This window comes from Sinocyclocheilus anshuiensis, unplaced genomic scaffold (assembly GCF_001515605.1).
Source record: "Sinocyclocheilus anshuiensis isolate Anshui unplaced genomic scaffold, SAMN03320099.WGS_v1.1 scaffold132, whole genome shotgun sequence".
Classification (NCBI taxonomy): domain Eukaryota; kingdom Metazoa; phylum Chordata; class Actinopteri; order Cypriniformes; family Cyprinidae; genus Sinocyclocheilus; species Sinocyclocheilus anshuiensis.
The window spans coordinates 1,281,875-1,299,219 of NW_015555730.1; the positions used below are offsets into that span (position 1 = coordinate 1,281,875).

At 35.9% G+C, this 17,345-nt stretch overlaps 2 protein-coding genes and 1 pseudogene across 3 annotated transcripts in view; 1 reads left to right on the plus strand and 2 right to left on the minus strand.

Annotated features, from left to right (window-relative positions):
- The window catches only part of LOC107672819 (septin-7-like), a 17,793-nt gene extending 15,728 nt beyond the window's left edge, over positions 1-2,065 (minus strand). The window contains exon 1 of the mRNA XM_016466185.1: positions 1,955-2,065. Within this exon, the coding sequence (XP_016321671.1) occupies positions 1,955-2,009 (55 nt within the window). The 5' untranslated portion in view covers positions 2,010-2,065. The remainder of the gene's footprint in view (positions 1-1,954) is intronic.
- A 1,897-nt stretch (positions 2,066-3,962) lies between these two features.
- Positions 3,963-7,132, minus strand: LOC107672837 (heat shock factor-binding protein 1-like; annotated as a pseudogene).
- A 758-nt stretch (positions 7,133-7,890) lies between these two features.
- LOC107672885 (PQ-loop repeat-containing protein 1-like) overlaps positions 7,891-17,345 on the plus strand; it is a 39,879-nt gene continuing 30,424 nt past the window's right edge. The window contains exons 1-3 of one of the 2 annotated variants that reach the window (XM_016466265.1): positions 7,891-8,452; positions 9,355-9,488; positions 11,085-11,135. In XM_016466265.1, coding sequence (XP_016321751.1) covers positions 8,250-8,452; positions 9,355-9,488; positions 11,085-11,135 — 388 coding nt within the window. In that variant the 5' untranslated portion in view covers positions 7,891-8,249. The remainder of the gene's footprint in view (positions 8,453-9,354; positions 9,489-11,084; positions 11,136-17,345) is intronic. The other variant, XM_016466266.1, reaches the window with a different exon arrangement.

A 17,345-nucleotide genomic window follows, 5' to 3' on the forward strand; every position in this document is an offset into this window, starting at 1 on the left:
GTGACGACCCCAGGCTGGACTCCGCTTCGTCCACGGTGAAAGCCGATCCGGCGATCCACAGCACAAAGTTGATGTATTTCCTCAGCGATCAGCACGGGATCAGCTCCAGGAATGACGAAGTGGATATCGTCCTCTTTTGGAAGGCCAAACAAAGAAGTTTCGACCCAGACCCTGCCTTAAAATCCTGATTTCTTCCCTTTTGGTGTAGGATGAAATCCATGGAATTCAGGATCAAATTCAACTGTATTTTTGTTTTATGAAGCCTCAGGACTAACCATGAAAAACACACAGTCAAATGTGAATGGACAGGACCGATTCAAGCAATAGCCATGTGATCCAAACATCATGGGAATAAATAAAGGAGGAATTCTTCCCACCAAACAAGGCTCTTCAGCCACACCAGAGATCTCACTCACAGATGATCATGCTGTGTGTTGCTATAGGACAAATTGCTTTTGTAGGCTTCATATGAGATGTTATGCTGCTTAAAAGTAAAGGTAAAGTCAGCTAATCTACATGCAACATCTTAAATATGAACTTTAAGATGAAGTCTGCATGAATCAAAATGGACTCTTTGTACTTTGTTAGCACACATTACTAGTCATTTGATGAACAAATAATCCATGCAAGTAAATCCAGTGAGGGGAAAAAAATAAAATAAAAAAAAGTGTTCTTCAGTCAAATTCGGAAAATGTGCTTCATCTCTGTTTGATGATGTCAGTCTGACGGCTTGGGCAGAACATCCTAAACCCGCAAACAGTCAGTGTGCTGCCAGCTAGAGATGGTGTGGAAGCGTGCTAAAATCAAGCCCAGCCTTCTAGTCATTATTGTGCTTCACCCAGAAATAGCCTATATACGTCTCAAAAAGTTGGTTGCACCTCCCAGTTTACGCAGACTTTAATTATCAGCAAACGACAATTTGGAGAAAATGTGGAGTTTTTAAAAAGAAAAGGAAAAACGAATGTATTTGTATCTGTGCATTTCTTGTAAAATGTGTACAAGATGGATTATTTGGGTATAAACAAATCAATCTGTTTACAGATCTAGCCAACCCATCTATCCACCCATTCATCTATCCATCTACCACCTATCTATCTCCACGTGCCCAATCCATTAACCTATCCACCCCATCTAGCCATCTATGTGCCCAATCCATTGTTCTGTCCACTCCTCTATAGGCTATATACTAGATCTATCCCTCTATCTATTAACCTAATGGTATTAGAGCTATCTATCTATTAATGGTATATAATCAATTCTCTGCAGCAGGGGAGTCCAATCCTGCTTCTGGAGGAGCCACTTTCAGGTGTTTAGCTCCAACACACCTGCCTAAAAGTTTCCAGTACTCTAAAACAGCTTGATTAGATGGTTCATGAGTAAAAATATATACTACATCGTGTGTGTTTAATTAGTGCTGGAGCGAAACCTACTGCAACACACACATTTGAATATTTCTCCAAAGCTGAGAGTGACAGACACAAGGAGGTGTTTCTCTGTCTGGCCACAGCACTGCATTCACTGCTTAAGCCCGTCCTACCGGTATTTTCACGGACAAAATACTGTGGTAATGCCATATTTTGTTTATTATGGTACTCTTTAAAGTAACGTACAATGAAAATACCACAGCACAATGATTGAGTACTATGGCGTTACTATCTGATACATTCGTTGTACCACCCACAGTACAATTTTGTGAGCGTAACCATTAAAATGAAATACTTAGACTAGAAAAGAGACAGTAATTGGTATGATAATGACATACAGAGCGAAGACTAGACTGAAACAGGAGCTCGAGCAGATCTATTTGTCTTTTAACACGCTCAGGAAACGCATGTGCCGCGCGCAACAACGCACGCGTACTCAAAACACACCGCACAAACAAAGCTATAAATCTGCTTACAGAAGAGTTTGACAAACCGCGAGTTTAACAAAGCGACAGAGATTAAACACTCACCCATTCTGCTGACGCTCCCGGCCGCCTCTGTAACCGATCTCTCGCCGACCGACATTCCCTTTCTCCAACTCACGGTCCGGCCCACAGGCGTACGTCACATTTCTTGCGTAGTCTCCCTTGACAACCACTGGGGCTACGGCGGTGGCGTATCTTTGGTGAATAGCGTCCGCACAAATCTCGCGATATTTCATGTAAACCACACTGGGGGGGGGGGGTAAAAATCATGCATTTTTTAATGATTCAAATGCGGGATGGGGATGAGTTTTTTGGCATTATATAGCGGACAGTACATCTGCTTGTTGCTGTTTGCCAACAAGTTTCGGAAGGTTTGACAGCTTTATTTGTACGTTCACAAAATAATTACAAAACAAGAAACAAGGCAAAGAATAATGTTTCAGTAAATAGGCTACTTAAATATTAGGCTACATTAATATTTTACTACATTACTGTCTCTTTTTCTTTTATATCTAATAATATGTGACCCTGGAGCACAAACCCAGTCATAAGTAGCACAGGTATATTTGTAGCAATAGCCAACAATAGCCTACATTGTATGGGTTAAAATCGATAATGATCGATTTTTCTTTTATGCCAAAAATCATTAGGATGTTAAATAAAGATCATGTTCCATGAAGATATTTTGTAAATTTCCTACCGTAAATATATCCATTTTTTTTATTAGTAATATGCATAGCTAAGGACTTCATTTGGACAACTTTAAAGGCTATTTTCTCAATATTTTGATTTTTTTGCACCCTCAGATTCCAGATTTTCAAATAGTTGTATCTCAGCCAAGAGAGAAACAATGCTGCCACCTGCTGGCTAAATGATATAGCAAAATTACACCTTGTTAACAGTTACAAATCCATTCCATTACTATTGCATGACAATTGTAGTTAGGTAGTAACATAATCTGGATTACACATATTTAGTAATGTAGTTTTTTGATTACTTTTAGATTACTTCTTGACCTAACTCATTTATCAAATAAAGTTAAATGGGATTCTTGTGTACCATATTCTGTAAAGAGAGAGAGAGAGAGAGCAGGGTTTCCCAAATTGGGGTTCGTGAAAAAACAGTAGGGTGTTGATGAAAATCTAATATAAAAATGTCACATTTCAATGACAAGTAATATAAAAATGTCAAATTGTAAAAATTTAAAATTTGAAAAAAATTGACCAATGTGGTCAAATGTTGACCAACATTGTACATGATTACTAGCAGGTAGGTTCATTTAGAAAGGAAAAATTAAAAGAAAAAGAAAAACTGAATAATTTACTGCCACTGCGTGAATAATACGAAATCATGTAATCCATAAAAAAGTAACTGTAATCTGATGTATGAGCATTTTGAAACGTAATATAATCTAATTACAAGTAGGCCTACTTCATTTTTGGAATCTTAATTGTGTAATCCAGATTACATTGCGATTGCTACCTGTTTGTTAATATATTAATATTAAATCAAATTAATATATTAATTTTCATATATGAAAAACTATAACACTATAGTTCTATCAAATTAAATAAATATTGTGAATTATAGTAGGCTACACACAAATGTACATTTAATGCCTGCCAACATCAGTTAACCATAGCGTAGTGTCGCATAATGGTTCATTTTGAACAAACCCCTTTTTAAGTAATAAACATAGGATACTATATGAGTGCTTAGTGCAAAATATTACAAAATCATGCAAAATGAAAGCAAAAGTTAATAAGAATTCCCTTACGTTCAGTTATGCATTGCTAAGTCCTTTGCAAGTATTTCACATTAAAAATGGACCAGTTAAGTCTTTTTGGCTTATAGCTTTATGACAGCTTTCAAAGATCATTGAAGTTGTCGGCAAGAGGTACTTTATATTAACTTGTTACATGTTTCCATTTTTGTTTATATTATATCCTGGAAAAGATTTAACACAAAAGGCTAAACAAGTTCATGTATTGCTTTAGGTACAAGATCCACATCATATATACAAACCTAAATCATACAGAAAATAATTATAATTCATGCATATAAAAAACAATATATTCTGTTGATCCCAGCTTCTCCAACATTTGTGCTCAGTGCTTTGGCCAGCCTGGTCTCTCTTCAAAGCCACTGTACAGAAAAACAGAAATATTAAATGATATTATTATCTACTGTTTAAATTGGGAGACTGACTAAAATAAATCCATTGCACTTGCTTTGATTTATAATGCTCCTCAGCTCCTGCTTGTGTCATGAGATCAGCGACGTTCTTCTCCAGGTCATCTATACATGTTCCCATCTCGTCCAGTTCAGGCATTAAGGAAAACCCTCAGTTCTTTGTGTAGCACAGGGGGTCTCCAAACCTGCTTCTGGAGAGCTACCATCCTGCAGATTTCAGCTGAACCTGCTAATAAAGATGTTCAGGAACTGGAACTGAAGTCTGCAGGACGGTATACAGAGTTTAGATCCAACCCGGTTTCAACACGCATACCTGTCGTTTTCAAATAATCCTGAAGGACTTGATTAGCTGGATCAGGTTTTGTTTAATTAGGGTTGAAGCTGAACTTTGCAGGGCTGTGGCCCTCCAGGAACTGAGTTTTACACCGCTGTAATAAATAGTTTCACACAGAATGAAGTCTGCACAATCAAGGAGTCCAAAGAATGTGAAAATGACATGAGACTCCAAACAGACTGAGGACCTTTGAAACATGCTCAAGATAAACAAAACTAAATGCATTTAGGTACTGTATAAACCTGATGTTTATAATGTTTTTGAAATGACTACATGTACAGTAGACCGTTTAAAAGTGTAGGGTAGGTATGATTTTTAAGGTTTTTGGCTGCAATTATTTGATAAAAAAATACAGTAAAAACAGTAATATTGTGAAATATTATTACAATTTCAAAGAACCATTTTCTATTGTAATATATTTTAAAATGTGATTTTATTCCTGTGATCAAAGCTGAATTTTCAGCATCATTAGTGTCACATGATCCTTCAGAAATCATTCTAATATGCTGCTCAAGAAACATTTCTTATTAACATTTCTTAGAATTAAAACAGCTGTGCTGGGGCAAGTTCAAGCTCAAACCGGTGTGCACCGTTTTGCTACGGTTTCCGGTTTGAACAACATGTTTCCTGGAAACGGTGTGCAACGGGGTTTGAGATGTGTTTGCTCTTGTTTGGTGGGTGTGTCAAAAATGTCAGCCCAATCAGCAGCAACATGTATATAAACCACGCGGTATTAAAGAGACAGCTCGCACAATGTAATTAACATCCAAATAAACTCACAAGAGCAAGTATATTGTTTGCACATGTTTATTTACATTAAAGGCAAAATAACTGAAATAATAAGGGCACAAGTATAGATCTGGAACTTCTTTAAGTCTGTCTAAATATCATTTAGTAATTGCAATGTCTTCTGGTCCATATCCTTTCCTTAGGAAGGTGTGCTAAATACTGATTAATGTAACATAAAAATACTATACATATTTATATATTTTGCTATTGTATAGTGGAGTGACACTTTCATAAACTTTTCTATATTCCTCTGATTATATAATGGTAAATATTACAATATCATAGCACAGCAACAATGATCAGCAATAATGATAAGCCGAATACTCACAATTAAAATAATAAGGTCATATAGATCATAGCACAGTCTCGGAGGTAAGAAGTGGATTATCCTTCACCTGAAATGTTTGTCTTTTCATCCTGAAATGCGAGGCAAATGTTGGATCACAATAATTAGGAACCACAGTTTCCACAAATCCCTTCACTCGATTGGGATGTTCTCTTTTATTCTGGAAGGCAAGGGCAGTGACTGTAACATCAAGCATATTTTGCAGTATTAACCACGTATTTATACCGATTTCATCAGGCTCCGAAAATTCTTCTAAAATAACACAAAGAATGACCTTCTCAGCTGCCATAGTTGCAACTCTTGCGTCATCAAGTTGCAACTCTTGAGTCATCAGAACAGGGTGTTCAACGCACCACCGTTTCCGTTTAAAACACGTTTTGCACCGTTTTGTCGGCGCTGAACGCAGCCCTACTCAATATTGTCATGGAAAACATGATAGGCTACATTTTAAATGTCTTTACTGTTGCTTTTGATCAATTTTGCTGAATAAAAGTCTACATTTCTAATAACACATGCTGTGGTGACACCATGATTAGATATAGATTATATAATCATATAGATTAGATTATTTACATGGTTCTACTTAAAAGAATAGCATGGTATTTACTCTAAAGTGTGCTATAGTGGCATTGTATTGTGTCTGAAACATGATATTACTATGGTAGCAATTCAAATACATTTTATGCTAGTGCTGTGACAGTAAACAAACTTTCATCTAAACATATCGTGCTGCTTCTATAAAACAAGATTATGCATCTGAAAAGATATTTTTGGAGATGATTTGGTCAGATAAGTTCTGAAACCTGCTCTGAAGTTGCTGCATCGTCGTCTCCATCTGTTTGAAGAAAAGAAATTAATTGAATCTATAAGAACTGTCAATATTAAAGGGGTCATATGATGCTTTTTAAAGATCATTATTTGGTGTATTTGGTGTAGCATAATATGTTGACATGCTTTAATGTTCAAAAAACACATTATTTTTCAAATACTGTACATTATTGTAGGTCCTCTATGCCCCGCCTCTCTCAAACGCTTCGTTTTCTACAAAGAAGGAAAACTTGAAATCGCATCATATGACCCCTTTAACATAATCACTTACCATTGCAGTCAGCTTTTGACTCGGATCCTGCCATGAGGGTTGTTTGAGTTGGTTTATGTTGGGTTAGTTGATCGTTTCAGCTCGAGGCTACCGACGTTATCTGGACTAAAACCGCACGAGTTTGAAAATAATAGACGTGTGCTTTAATCTCAGAGGTTTTTGGAGATATGTATATTTCAGAATAAAAGGATTCTATAACTTTTCAACTTTTCCCTCTGATTGTTTGCATACGCTGTAAAAAAACTTCCTCTTTCGTATAGAAGGCACCCATGTCTACATTTAACCCTTTTATAGGCTATCAGAAAAGATATTTGTGTAATATCTACAACACTGATGGGTAACAGTTAAATCTTTTGAATTACACAGTGCTGCTAATATTTAATAATTTTGATTTCATGAATTATGTAACATGGAGTCGGTATGGTAACTTCATTTGGATTTCGAAGGGATTAAACGACACAAATATTCCGTCACCAGTGTTGGGGAAAGTTACTTTTAAAAGTAATGCATTACAATATTGCGTTACTCCATAAAAAAGTAACGAATTACGTTACTTAGTTACTTTTTATGGAAAGTAATGCGTTACGTTACTTTTGCGTTACTTTTTAAATTTGGACAGGGCTTGCTTGTTTGTTTTTAAAATAAAAAAGTTATATTTTTGGCAAATATAAAAGCTTTTCACACCAAAAGTGAAATGAATAAGCCTCAGGCTGAAGGGAAAGTAAATTTACGTCCGTACAGTAGAATGCAGAAGAAGAAATTTCAACACACTTCAGCAATAAACAAAGACACATAATGTTTGTCTAGAGTGTAGCGAATCAGCTCATAAGGGAAATATGAATAATTAATCATAACTAGTTATAATTAATTATAAATATTTAGATCCGCTGTAGATATTTACTTGACCTCTCAGGGTCAACACGTAACTCGCGTTACTTGTAATGTGTTACCCCCAACACTGTCCATCACAAGTATAAGACAGTTTGAGATCAAGTCAGGTCATGTCTGAGTCTAATATGTGGTGGTAAATGTAATCCTCACATCCAGAAATGCTGGGTTTAATCGAAAATAATTTGTTGTAGGCTATCTTCAGTTTCGTCTCAAACGCGCGTCAGGAAACTCGGCTGGCGATAGGACCGCGCGTCTCATGAATATGTAATGGGCGTGTTGTGACGTATGCAACACGGAAGTACTGTTATGAGCTTTAGCCAGCTGTAGCAGAGAGGATCACAGTGGCTTTAAAATGTTTTACAGCGCTCTGTTGATCTCTGCAAGACAGGAGATACACGTCGTCTAACATGGACCCACGCTGAGAATCCGTTCCCATCGATTAAGCAAGTATTTCTTTGCTGGAAAGGAGAATCACTTGAATGAATTAGATCTAATGAATCAGTGGATGTTGACTGGGACAATGAAAGTACATTTACTGCTGTTGTTTAGAGTATGCATCCAGTAATCAGCAAGAAATTAAATTTTAAAATGTGCACAAAATAGTAATGATTTATGTGTTATTACATTAGTGGGCTAGTCATTGCATTCAGTTGATTTTAATGATAAAAGACAGCTACATCACTCAAAGATGGATGAAGTGATTATGGATCAGATCATGTATGTTGCTCATCAAGCGGTGTCTTGGATCGTATCTGTTGCCATCATATTTGGAGGGGTTGTGCCATACATCCCTCAGTACAGGGACATCCGCAGGACCCAGAATGCTGAGGGATTCTCCACATATGTGTGTCTGGTGCTGCTGGTTGCCAACATATTAAGAATACTGTTTAGGTGAGTTCTCATATCTCAACCATCATGTCTGGAGACACTACACCTGCCGCAAGACAGCTATATGAAGGAGCGATATAAACACATGGCACGCAGTCCACTGATCTGGCATAATCCACTATAATGTGTGTTTTAGTGCTGTCAAATCAATTAATCGCATCCAAAATAAAAGTTTTGCTTATATGTGCATGTACTGTGTATATTTATCATGCATATATAAATAAATGCATACACATACAGCATATATTTTGAAAATATTTACATGTATACATTTATATTCATATAATTTATATTATATATAAATATATTTAATATATAAATTTAACTTAAATATATACATGCATGTTTGTGCATTTATATATACATATAATAAATATACACAGTACACACGCATATATATTATGTGAACAAAAACTCTTATTTTGGATGCGATTAATCGCGATTAATCGTTTGACAGCACTAATTTTTATATTATATTCTATAATAAAAGAATATAACTTTGAGCCATTCTCCCATCTAGCCACTTCATTTTTATTATTATTATTTTTTTTTAATATCTGAAATATTCTTTTGTCACATTTCTATTAAGTATATACATTTCAAAGGCTGGTGACAAATGGAAATCTCTGTAAAATGATTTTTAAAAATCCCTGTTTATATACAAAAGTCTTACCAGTTACACTAGTATTTGGTACAACCTTACTGATATGCATAAATGAGTAAAAATACTTGTAGCTTACCTTTTGGCTAAATTAAACAGAACAAGGCAAGAAAAATGAGACAATACATGCTGTCTCAAGACTTTACAGGCCAAAGAAAGAGAAATATATAGTCCCCCAATTTACTGGTTAAAAGATGCTTTTCTCTGAGCAGTGTATATGTGTGTGTTGTTATTATTTTTTCAGGTTTGGACGTTACTTTGAGACTCCGCTGCTTTGGCAGAGTATAATCATGATCATCACGATGTTAATCATGCTGAACCTGTGCACCAGCGTCCGCATGGCCACCGAACTCAACACCAAACGCCGCTCCTTCACAGGTGACAAACTTTAGGACTCTTTACAGCCTCTTTGTCCAATTGAGTGTGTGTGTGTGTGTGTGGAGCTGCAGACGGAAGTTTATCAGCATTCTTTTATTCCCAGGAATCAACTGGTTCTGTAGTTTACAGACTATTGAATTACAGTACGTGATACAATCACATGGTCAGGGTCTTTCTTTGAGCGTGTCTCATGAGATTATCACACAAGAAGGGCCTCTGAAGTGGATGAACTTTGAATGGCTGGCTGCTTGGTGAACATCTCAGCTTTATTTATAGTTGGGGTGTGGTACAAAGTTAACAAAAGATGAGTTTGTTCTCTCAAACTGAGCCAGAGCACTGAACTTTGCATGTATTGTATACAGTGTACTCATTTTTAAGAATAATATGTGATGCAGTATATAGTAAGTAATGCTTCAGTCTAGTGTTTCTAAGTATACATACTGCTGAATGAAGAATATGCTTATTTAGAAACACTCCCTGGACACATTTGTTAGAGCTAATAGTCTCTCACTCTTCTGTTTGCACAAGACGTCCTGTTTAATCGGTTTTTATCTATTAGTGTAAAGCCGTACCCAAGTGTGTCTTTATGGGTTGACTTGTCTTTAGACCACGTCACTGATGTTAAGACGACAGTTTGACAGCCGGAGCCGTTTTGATCACGACACAAACAGCTAGCTTCACATCATGCCACTTGCAAACTCTCCAGCGGCTTCTCGACAGATGGAGAATGTTCAGAATTACCAGATGAAGCAAGGAAACAACTGTAAAATGAATTGAATCAAGATCCAAACCAACATTGAAATTCAAGTCTTAAGGTTCCCATGATCTCATGGTCTTACTCATAAAAATTAATGACCGTCATATATAACTTTTGACAGAACAGAAGTCTTTCATAGTTGCCAAGGCTGCATTTATTTGATTCAGTAAACACAGTAATATTGTGAAATATTATTACAATTTAAAATAACTGTGCTCCGTTTGAATACGTTTCAAAATGTAATTGATTTCTGTGATGCAAAGCTAAATTTTCAGCATCATTACTGCAGTCTTCAGTGTCACATGATCCAAGAAACATTATTATCACAGTTGAAAACAGTTTTGCTAAATATTTTTGTGCAAACCGTGATACACGACCATTCAAAGGTCTGGGTTAAGTATGATTTTATAATAAAAATAACAGAATGATTTCTGAAGGATCACGTGTCCATGTAAAATGAAATTTTAAAATGTATTGAAATAGAAAACGGGTGTTTTTTAATAATATTTTACAATGTCACAGTGTTTACTGTATTTTTTTAACAAATAAAACTTCATATTTGAAAAAATTGGCATGAAAAAATTACAGAATGTTTTGCTTAAGAAAAATGAAACTAATTATCATGAAAATAATGTCACATATCATAATGGTCCAACAAAAATAGGTTTTTCCTTTTCTTTATGAAAAATAGTTCCTTTTCAGCTGATTTTGGGGTGAAATATGACCTGCACATGTTTTCACGAGTTTCATCCCTTCAGGGCTTTTTGTGTCCTCGTGAAGATGGAGCGATGCAATCTCCCTGTTCTTATTTTTTGTTTATTTGTCTTATTTGTCTGAAGCAACAGACAGTAAGGATGAAGAAATCAAAGTTCCTAAGAGGCTCTTTCTGGGTATGTACTGATGTGTTGCCCACAAAACAGCAGTCTGATATTACAGATGTATTTTTTCATCCATCATCCACCCCGCTCATTTCCTCCCTACTTAACCCTGAAGTTTCACTTGCATGCATCTAAAACAGACATAAGAGTACAAGAATAAACTACAAGCGCATGTTTCATTAGTGATAGATGCAGTTTTGCATGTATTCTGTTGATTTGGATGCTAAAATTCCAGTGTTGCATGCAAATAGATATCAATTGAATTGCTATCAGTTTGTGTATGGCTCGCATGAACTATTTAGTCAAAGAAATGTTTCGTGCTTCTAACAGCTCATTTAACTGGTCGCCAAATCAATAATTGAGTAATATTGTATACCGCTGCATGCTGTGCTATATTATACTGCTGTATTCTTCTTGATGGCTTTATGATTTAACCCTGTAACACTCAGAAGAGTGTCGCATGGCTTTGGCTACTGCACTGATGATGATTGTAATGTCTCATGACGGTCTACTAACAGTTAATGGACATTACATAGGCATGTGTTCACTGAAAGCGGTACTCTTTATTTTTGTTGCTGTACATAAACAGCAGGTGGCGATAGTGGTTAATACCTGAGATCTGCTCTTGTACAGTCTGATTGATGCACTCTTACGCTTTAACTCCCACATCTGCCGACTTTCTGCACATATGTGCACCGATTTCATTTTTTACTGGTAACTATGTCCTCCATCTGAGGGCATTTGCTGGAGAGAATTCAACCGGGTTTTGAAGAAAGAATGGTGTTATTGACGGCAGACGATGCCAGATGTCAGGTGTTTGCAGCACATGTGCTGGAGTTGCTATTTAAGATGCGCTTGTGTCTCGTTGAGGTCCTGTGGTTGTCGGGCAGCTGCTGTGAATGCCGTCTCCTCTCACTGGAGCAAATGTGAAGGTCTTCAGTCCAGTTTTAGGATCAGTCATTTAACCTTGAACTCCCATACTTCAATAGAGTTTGACCAGAAAATGAAAGTAGTTTCTTCTGTTTACGCTGCTTCTTTCTGTACAAACTTAAAGCAGTTATGAGATCTGGGTGAACTATTTTTTTAGGGCTAATGTCTGTTTATCAGTTTCATGTTAAGTCAGTAAATTACTCTTTGAAATATGTGACCCTGGACCACAAAACCAGCCTTAAGTGTCAATTTTTCAAAATTGGGATTTATAGATAATCTGAAAGCTGAATAAATAAGCTTTCCATTGATGTATGGTTTGTTAGGATAAGACAATATTTGGCCGAGATACAACTATTTGAAAATCTTTGGGTGCAAAAAAATCAAAATATTGAGAAAATCGCCTTTAAATTTGTCCAAATGAAGTTCTTAGCTATGCATATTACTAATCAAAAATGAAGTTTTGATATATTTACGGAAGGAAATTTACAAAATATCTTCATGGTACATGATCTCTACTTAATATCCTAATGATTTTTGGCATAAAAGAAAAATCAATAATTTTGACCCATGCAATGTATTTTTGGCTATTGCTACAAATATACCCCAGCGACTTAAGACTGCTTTTGTGCTCCAGGGTCACATATGACAATATAATTGTATGTTCAAAATGAATATGGAAATCAAAGGATTTTGTTGGATTTTAAACCAGTTTAGAGTAGACCAGTGGTTCTCATGCTTTTTGGCTATAGAATATTTTAGATTTTGTTTTATTTATTTATTGACAGAAACCTAAAATATTGATATATTAATTTGATTGGTTTTGAGATTCCAAAATGTATTCAGTAAAAACCATAGTAATTATGCGGTCATTGTCGTTATGGATTTCAGTTTGATTTCTTGATTTTATGCAATTTTCCACATTTTAATCTAGATTAGATGTAGATTGTTTCAATATATCAATAGTAATTTATCAATTTAAATGCTTTTAAAGAGGTAGTTAACTCAAAAATGAAAATTCAGTCATTATTTACTCGCCCTGGCGTGGTTTTAAATGCTGTATGAACTTCTTTTTTTCTTCTTTTTGTGGGGAAATTTTGAAAAATGTCCTGTTCATGCTTGTCCATATAATGGTAGTGAGTAGCAACCAACATCCAGATTAAAAAAGAAAAAGAAAAATGATGTTCCCATCCAACAAGTGCCAAATATACAGTGGTGTGAAAAAGTGTTGGCCCCCTTCCTGATTCTGGTGGTATACGATAGGGTTTTATTGAAAACAGACCGAAATTTAATGTATTACCGAAAATTATTTTTTTATTAATTTTTTAAGGTACTGTATTAATGACCTTGTGCCAGTGCAAGCAGATTTTTTTTTCTTTTTGCTGTTCGAAAAAGAAAGTAGGGCATATGACATTAGAACAACACCAGGGCGAGTAAATGATGACTTAATTTTCATTTTTTTGTGAACTATCCTGCCCTTGAGAGTATGCTGAATCTTCTAGTGGGCCCCGACTCCCTGAGAACCACTGGTTTAGATTTAAGACTAGTTTAGTCCCTTAAGACTTGGTGGTGTGGTGGTTAAAGATCTGGGCTAGTAGCCAAAATGTTGTAGGTTTGAATCCTGCAAGGGCCGACCCCTTATCTCACCATTTGTTCAAGATACTGAACCTCAGGTTACTCCAAGAGGGATTTTCCTTGTAATAAGTGTACTGCAGATCAATACGAAATCAATTACTGAATTAGACTGGACACAGTATGCCCTGAAATATACGGTGTATTCAGAAAGTATTCAGACCAAATGTGCATTTTATTCACATTCTGTGTTGCAGCCTTTATGCTAAAATGTTTTTTAGACCCTTTTTCACATCAGTCTATACTCTATACCACATAATGGCAAATCAAAAATCAGATTTGTAATAATGTTACATATTTTATTAAAAAGAAGGAAAATTAAATATGTTCTGTTTTAATAAAAAAAAATACATAATTAATTAATCATTTAATGCAAAACATTTTTTTAAATAATTGAAATTATAATAATTTATAAGAATTATTGTAAGCATTTTAGCATAAGACTTAAACATATGTAACAATAAATGGTAGTAGTTAGAATACTTTTTGAATGCATTGTACTAAGCATGTATTATGTGTGTATGTAATACTTAGTGAGTTATAGTGCAGTTCACAAAGCTAGTATGTGTTTTATAACTAGCTTTACCAGTGTTTTTTCAGTATTATTTATATGCTATTATAGTATTTATTAAAATTGAATTATCATTTAATTTTATATTTTCAGCTTTCATTTTAACTTTAGTTTCAGTAATTTCATGTACTTTTGTGTTGTGATTTATATAATTTATATATAGATTATATATATATATATATATATATATATAGAGAGAGAGAGAGAGAGAGTATAATGTTTTTTTCTGTTTTAGTTTTAGTAATTTTAGTTCTCATTTTATTTCAGTTAGTTTGCCAAGGCAACATTTCCATTCAAGTTTAAGTGTTTGTCTAATTTATTTATTTATTTTTATTTTATTATTACATTTTTTTCAGTTTACAAAAACAATTTTGTTGCAATATTATTTGTGCCTAGTGAGTTTAAATCAGCGAGAGTACTGAGGCTATAATACTTTTTTTTTGTCTAGCTGTAACTGGCAGTTGATGGAAAAGCAGATTTGTTGTTTTCTCTCTCTCTGTGTCACATGGCTGGCTGTATTGATCACGTATGCCCCGCGGCCCCTCACACACCTCATTAGAAGTGTGTTCAGCACTCAGGCTGAGAGGTGTTTGCTAATTGCTGCTTTGCTCGCAAGCTCATTGATCCAGTGGAACTGAATAATGGAGGTGTGCTCCGATCCATCCAGAGGTCAAAGGTCAAGCAGGAATGGGCAGTTTGCTGGTTGAGGGCAGAACTGATATGATATCCGAGCACTTGATAAGTCAGAGTTTTTATCCAGTGCATTCAGATCTCAATTTATCTGTCCATATTTGTCATCCTGGTGATGTCCGTCGTTCAGGCTTGAAGCAGGTGGCGGTTGTTCGCGACTGATTGGCTGTAATTCAGTCCGGGCTCTGGCAGAGATTTCTAAATGTGTTTGATGTAGGGCAGACTGCTGGGGACCTGGTGGTTGTGCAGTAATGGACGTAAATGGGCGGCACTCCCACACACAGTCTCGCTCCGCTGCATTATCCCTACAGGACACCGCAACCGCCTCAATTAGCATCCAGTCACTGCTATCAGAGAACAGGGTGTTTCAAATAAATATGTGTTTTCCCTTAAACTTCCCCAAAACTGCTCGCTCTGCCTGACTGTACATGGACCAAAATTTGCTGACTGTCCATTTTGTCCAACAATCCACTCTAGTCTCTGCTGAAAGTAACATAAACGTTTATTATCCAGTTCTGTTTATCGGGTTATGCAGCGAAATGGTCAAAACTAACAACATACATAAGAAGAACTGTGATTTTGATGACGTTTATGCAATAGACACTAAAGTACAAACTGCTTTCCTTTTAATAACATCAAATTAATTTTCTTTAAACTACAGTGCACAATTACTGCAAGTCATAATTGCATAACTATATATATATATATATATATATATATATATATATATACACATAAAAAGAAAAAACTGAAATGCCACATTTACATAAGTATACGCAGTACTTAGTTGAAGCACTTGCAGCAATTACAGTCTCGAGTCTTTTTGGGTTTGACGCAACAAGCTTTGCACACCTGGATTGGGGGATTTTCTGCCATTCTTCTTTGCAAATTCTCTCAAGCTTGGTCAGGTTGGATGGGGACTGTCGGTGGACAGCCATTTTTAGGTCTCGGCAAGGCAAGTTTATTTATAGAGCACATTTCATACACAATGGTAATTCAAAGTGCTTTACATAAAAGAAAATAAAAAAATTATCACAACAATAAAACAAGGAATTTAAAAACTTTCAAATGCAATGACTTCAGTTTTCTCCTTGTTTAACTGAAGAAAGTTCTGGCATATCCAACTGTTAATTTCATCAGTGCATTGGCAGAGGGAGTCAATGGGGCTGTAGTCATTTGGTGGTAAGGCTAGGTAAATCTGGGTGTCATCTGCATAGCTGTGATGGGTAATTTGGTTCGTTCTCATTATTTGACTTAATGGGAGCATATACAGGCAGGCTAAACAATAGCGGTGCAAGAATTGAGCCTTGTGGGACTCTGCATGTCATGGACGTCCGCTTAGACTTATGCTCTCCTATACTCACATAATAACCTCTCCCTTCTAAGTATGACCTGAACCATTTGATTACCATCCCATAAAAGGAAGTAAAATAATCATAAAAAAAATTATCACAACAATAAAACAAGGAATTTAAAAACTTTTAATATGATTTAAAAATTGATTTAAAATGAATTTAAAACGGTTAAAAATAGAAAATTATTATTAATAAAATACAGTGCAGTCAGTTCGGAGGTAGCACAGTGCTCATTCAATAAATGCACAGCTAAACAGATGAGTTTTGAGTCTGGATTTAAATGTGGCTAATGTTTAGCACATCTGATCTCTTCTGGAAGATGATTCCAACTGCGGGTGGCATAATAGCTAAAAGCGGACTCCCCTTGTTTTGAGTGAACCCTTGGTATTTCTAACTGACTCGACCCTAATGATCTGAGTGGTCTTAACAGTGTCAAACGCAGCACTGAGGTCTAGTAGTACCAGCACTGATATTTTGCCAGAATCAGAATTAAAGTGAATATCATTTATTATCTTAATGATTGCTGTCTCAGTGCTGTGATGCAGTCGGAAACCAGATTGAACATTGTCCAGGTATACATTTGAGTTTAAGTAGTTGTTCAGCTGATTAAAAACTACCTTTTCAATAATCTTGCCTATAAAAGGAAGATTTGATATTGGTCTATAGTTGCTCAATAAGGTATTATCAAGATTTCTCTTTTTCAGAAGGGCTTAACAACTGCAGTTTTCAGGGAGTTTGGAAAAGTCCCAGAAAGAAGTGAGGCGTTCACTACTTCTAAGAGATCTGCTGCTCCAGAGATGTTCGATAGGGTTCACGTCAGGGCTCTGGCTAGGCCACTCTAGGCCATTCACAGAGATGTCCCTAAGCCACTCCTGTGTTGTCTTGGCTGTGTGCTTAGGGTCATTGTCCTGTTGGAAGGTGAACCTTCGGCCCATTCTGAGGTCCTGAGTGCTGTGGAACAGGTTTTTATTAAGGCTATCTCTATATTATTGGTGCATTGATCTTTTCTTCTACTCTGACGAGTCCCTCAGTCCCTGCCGCTGAAAA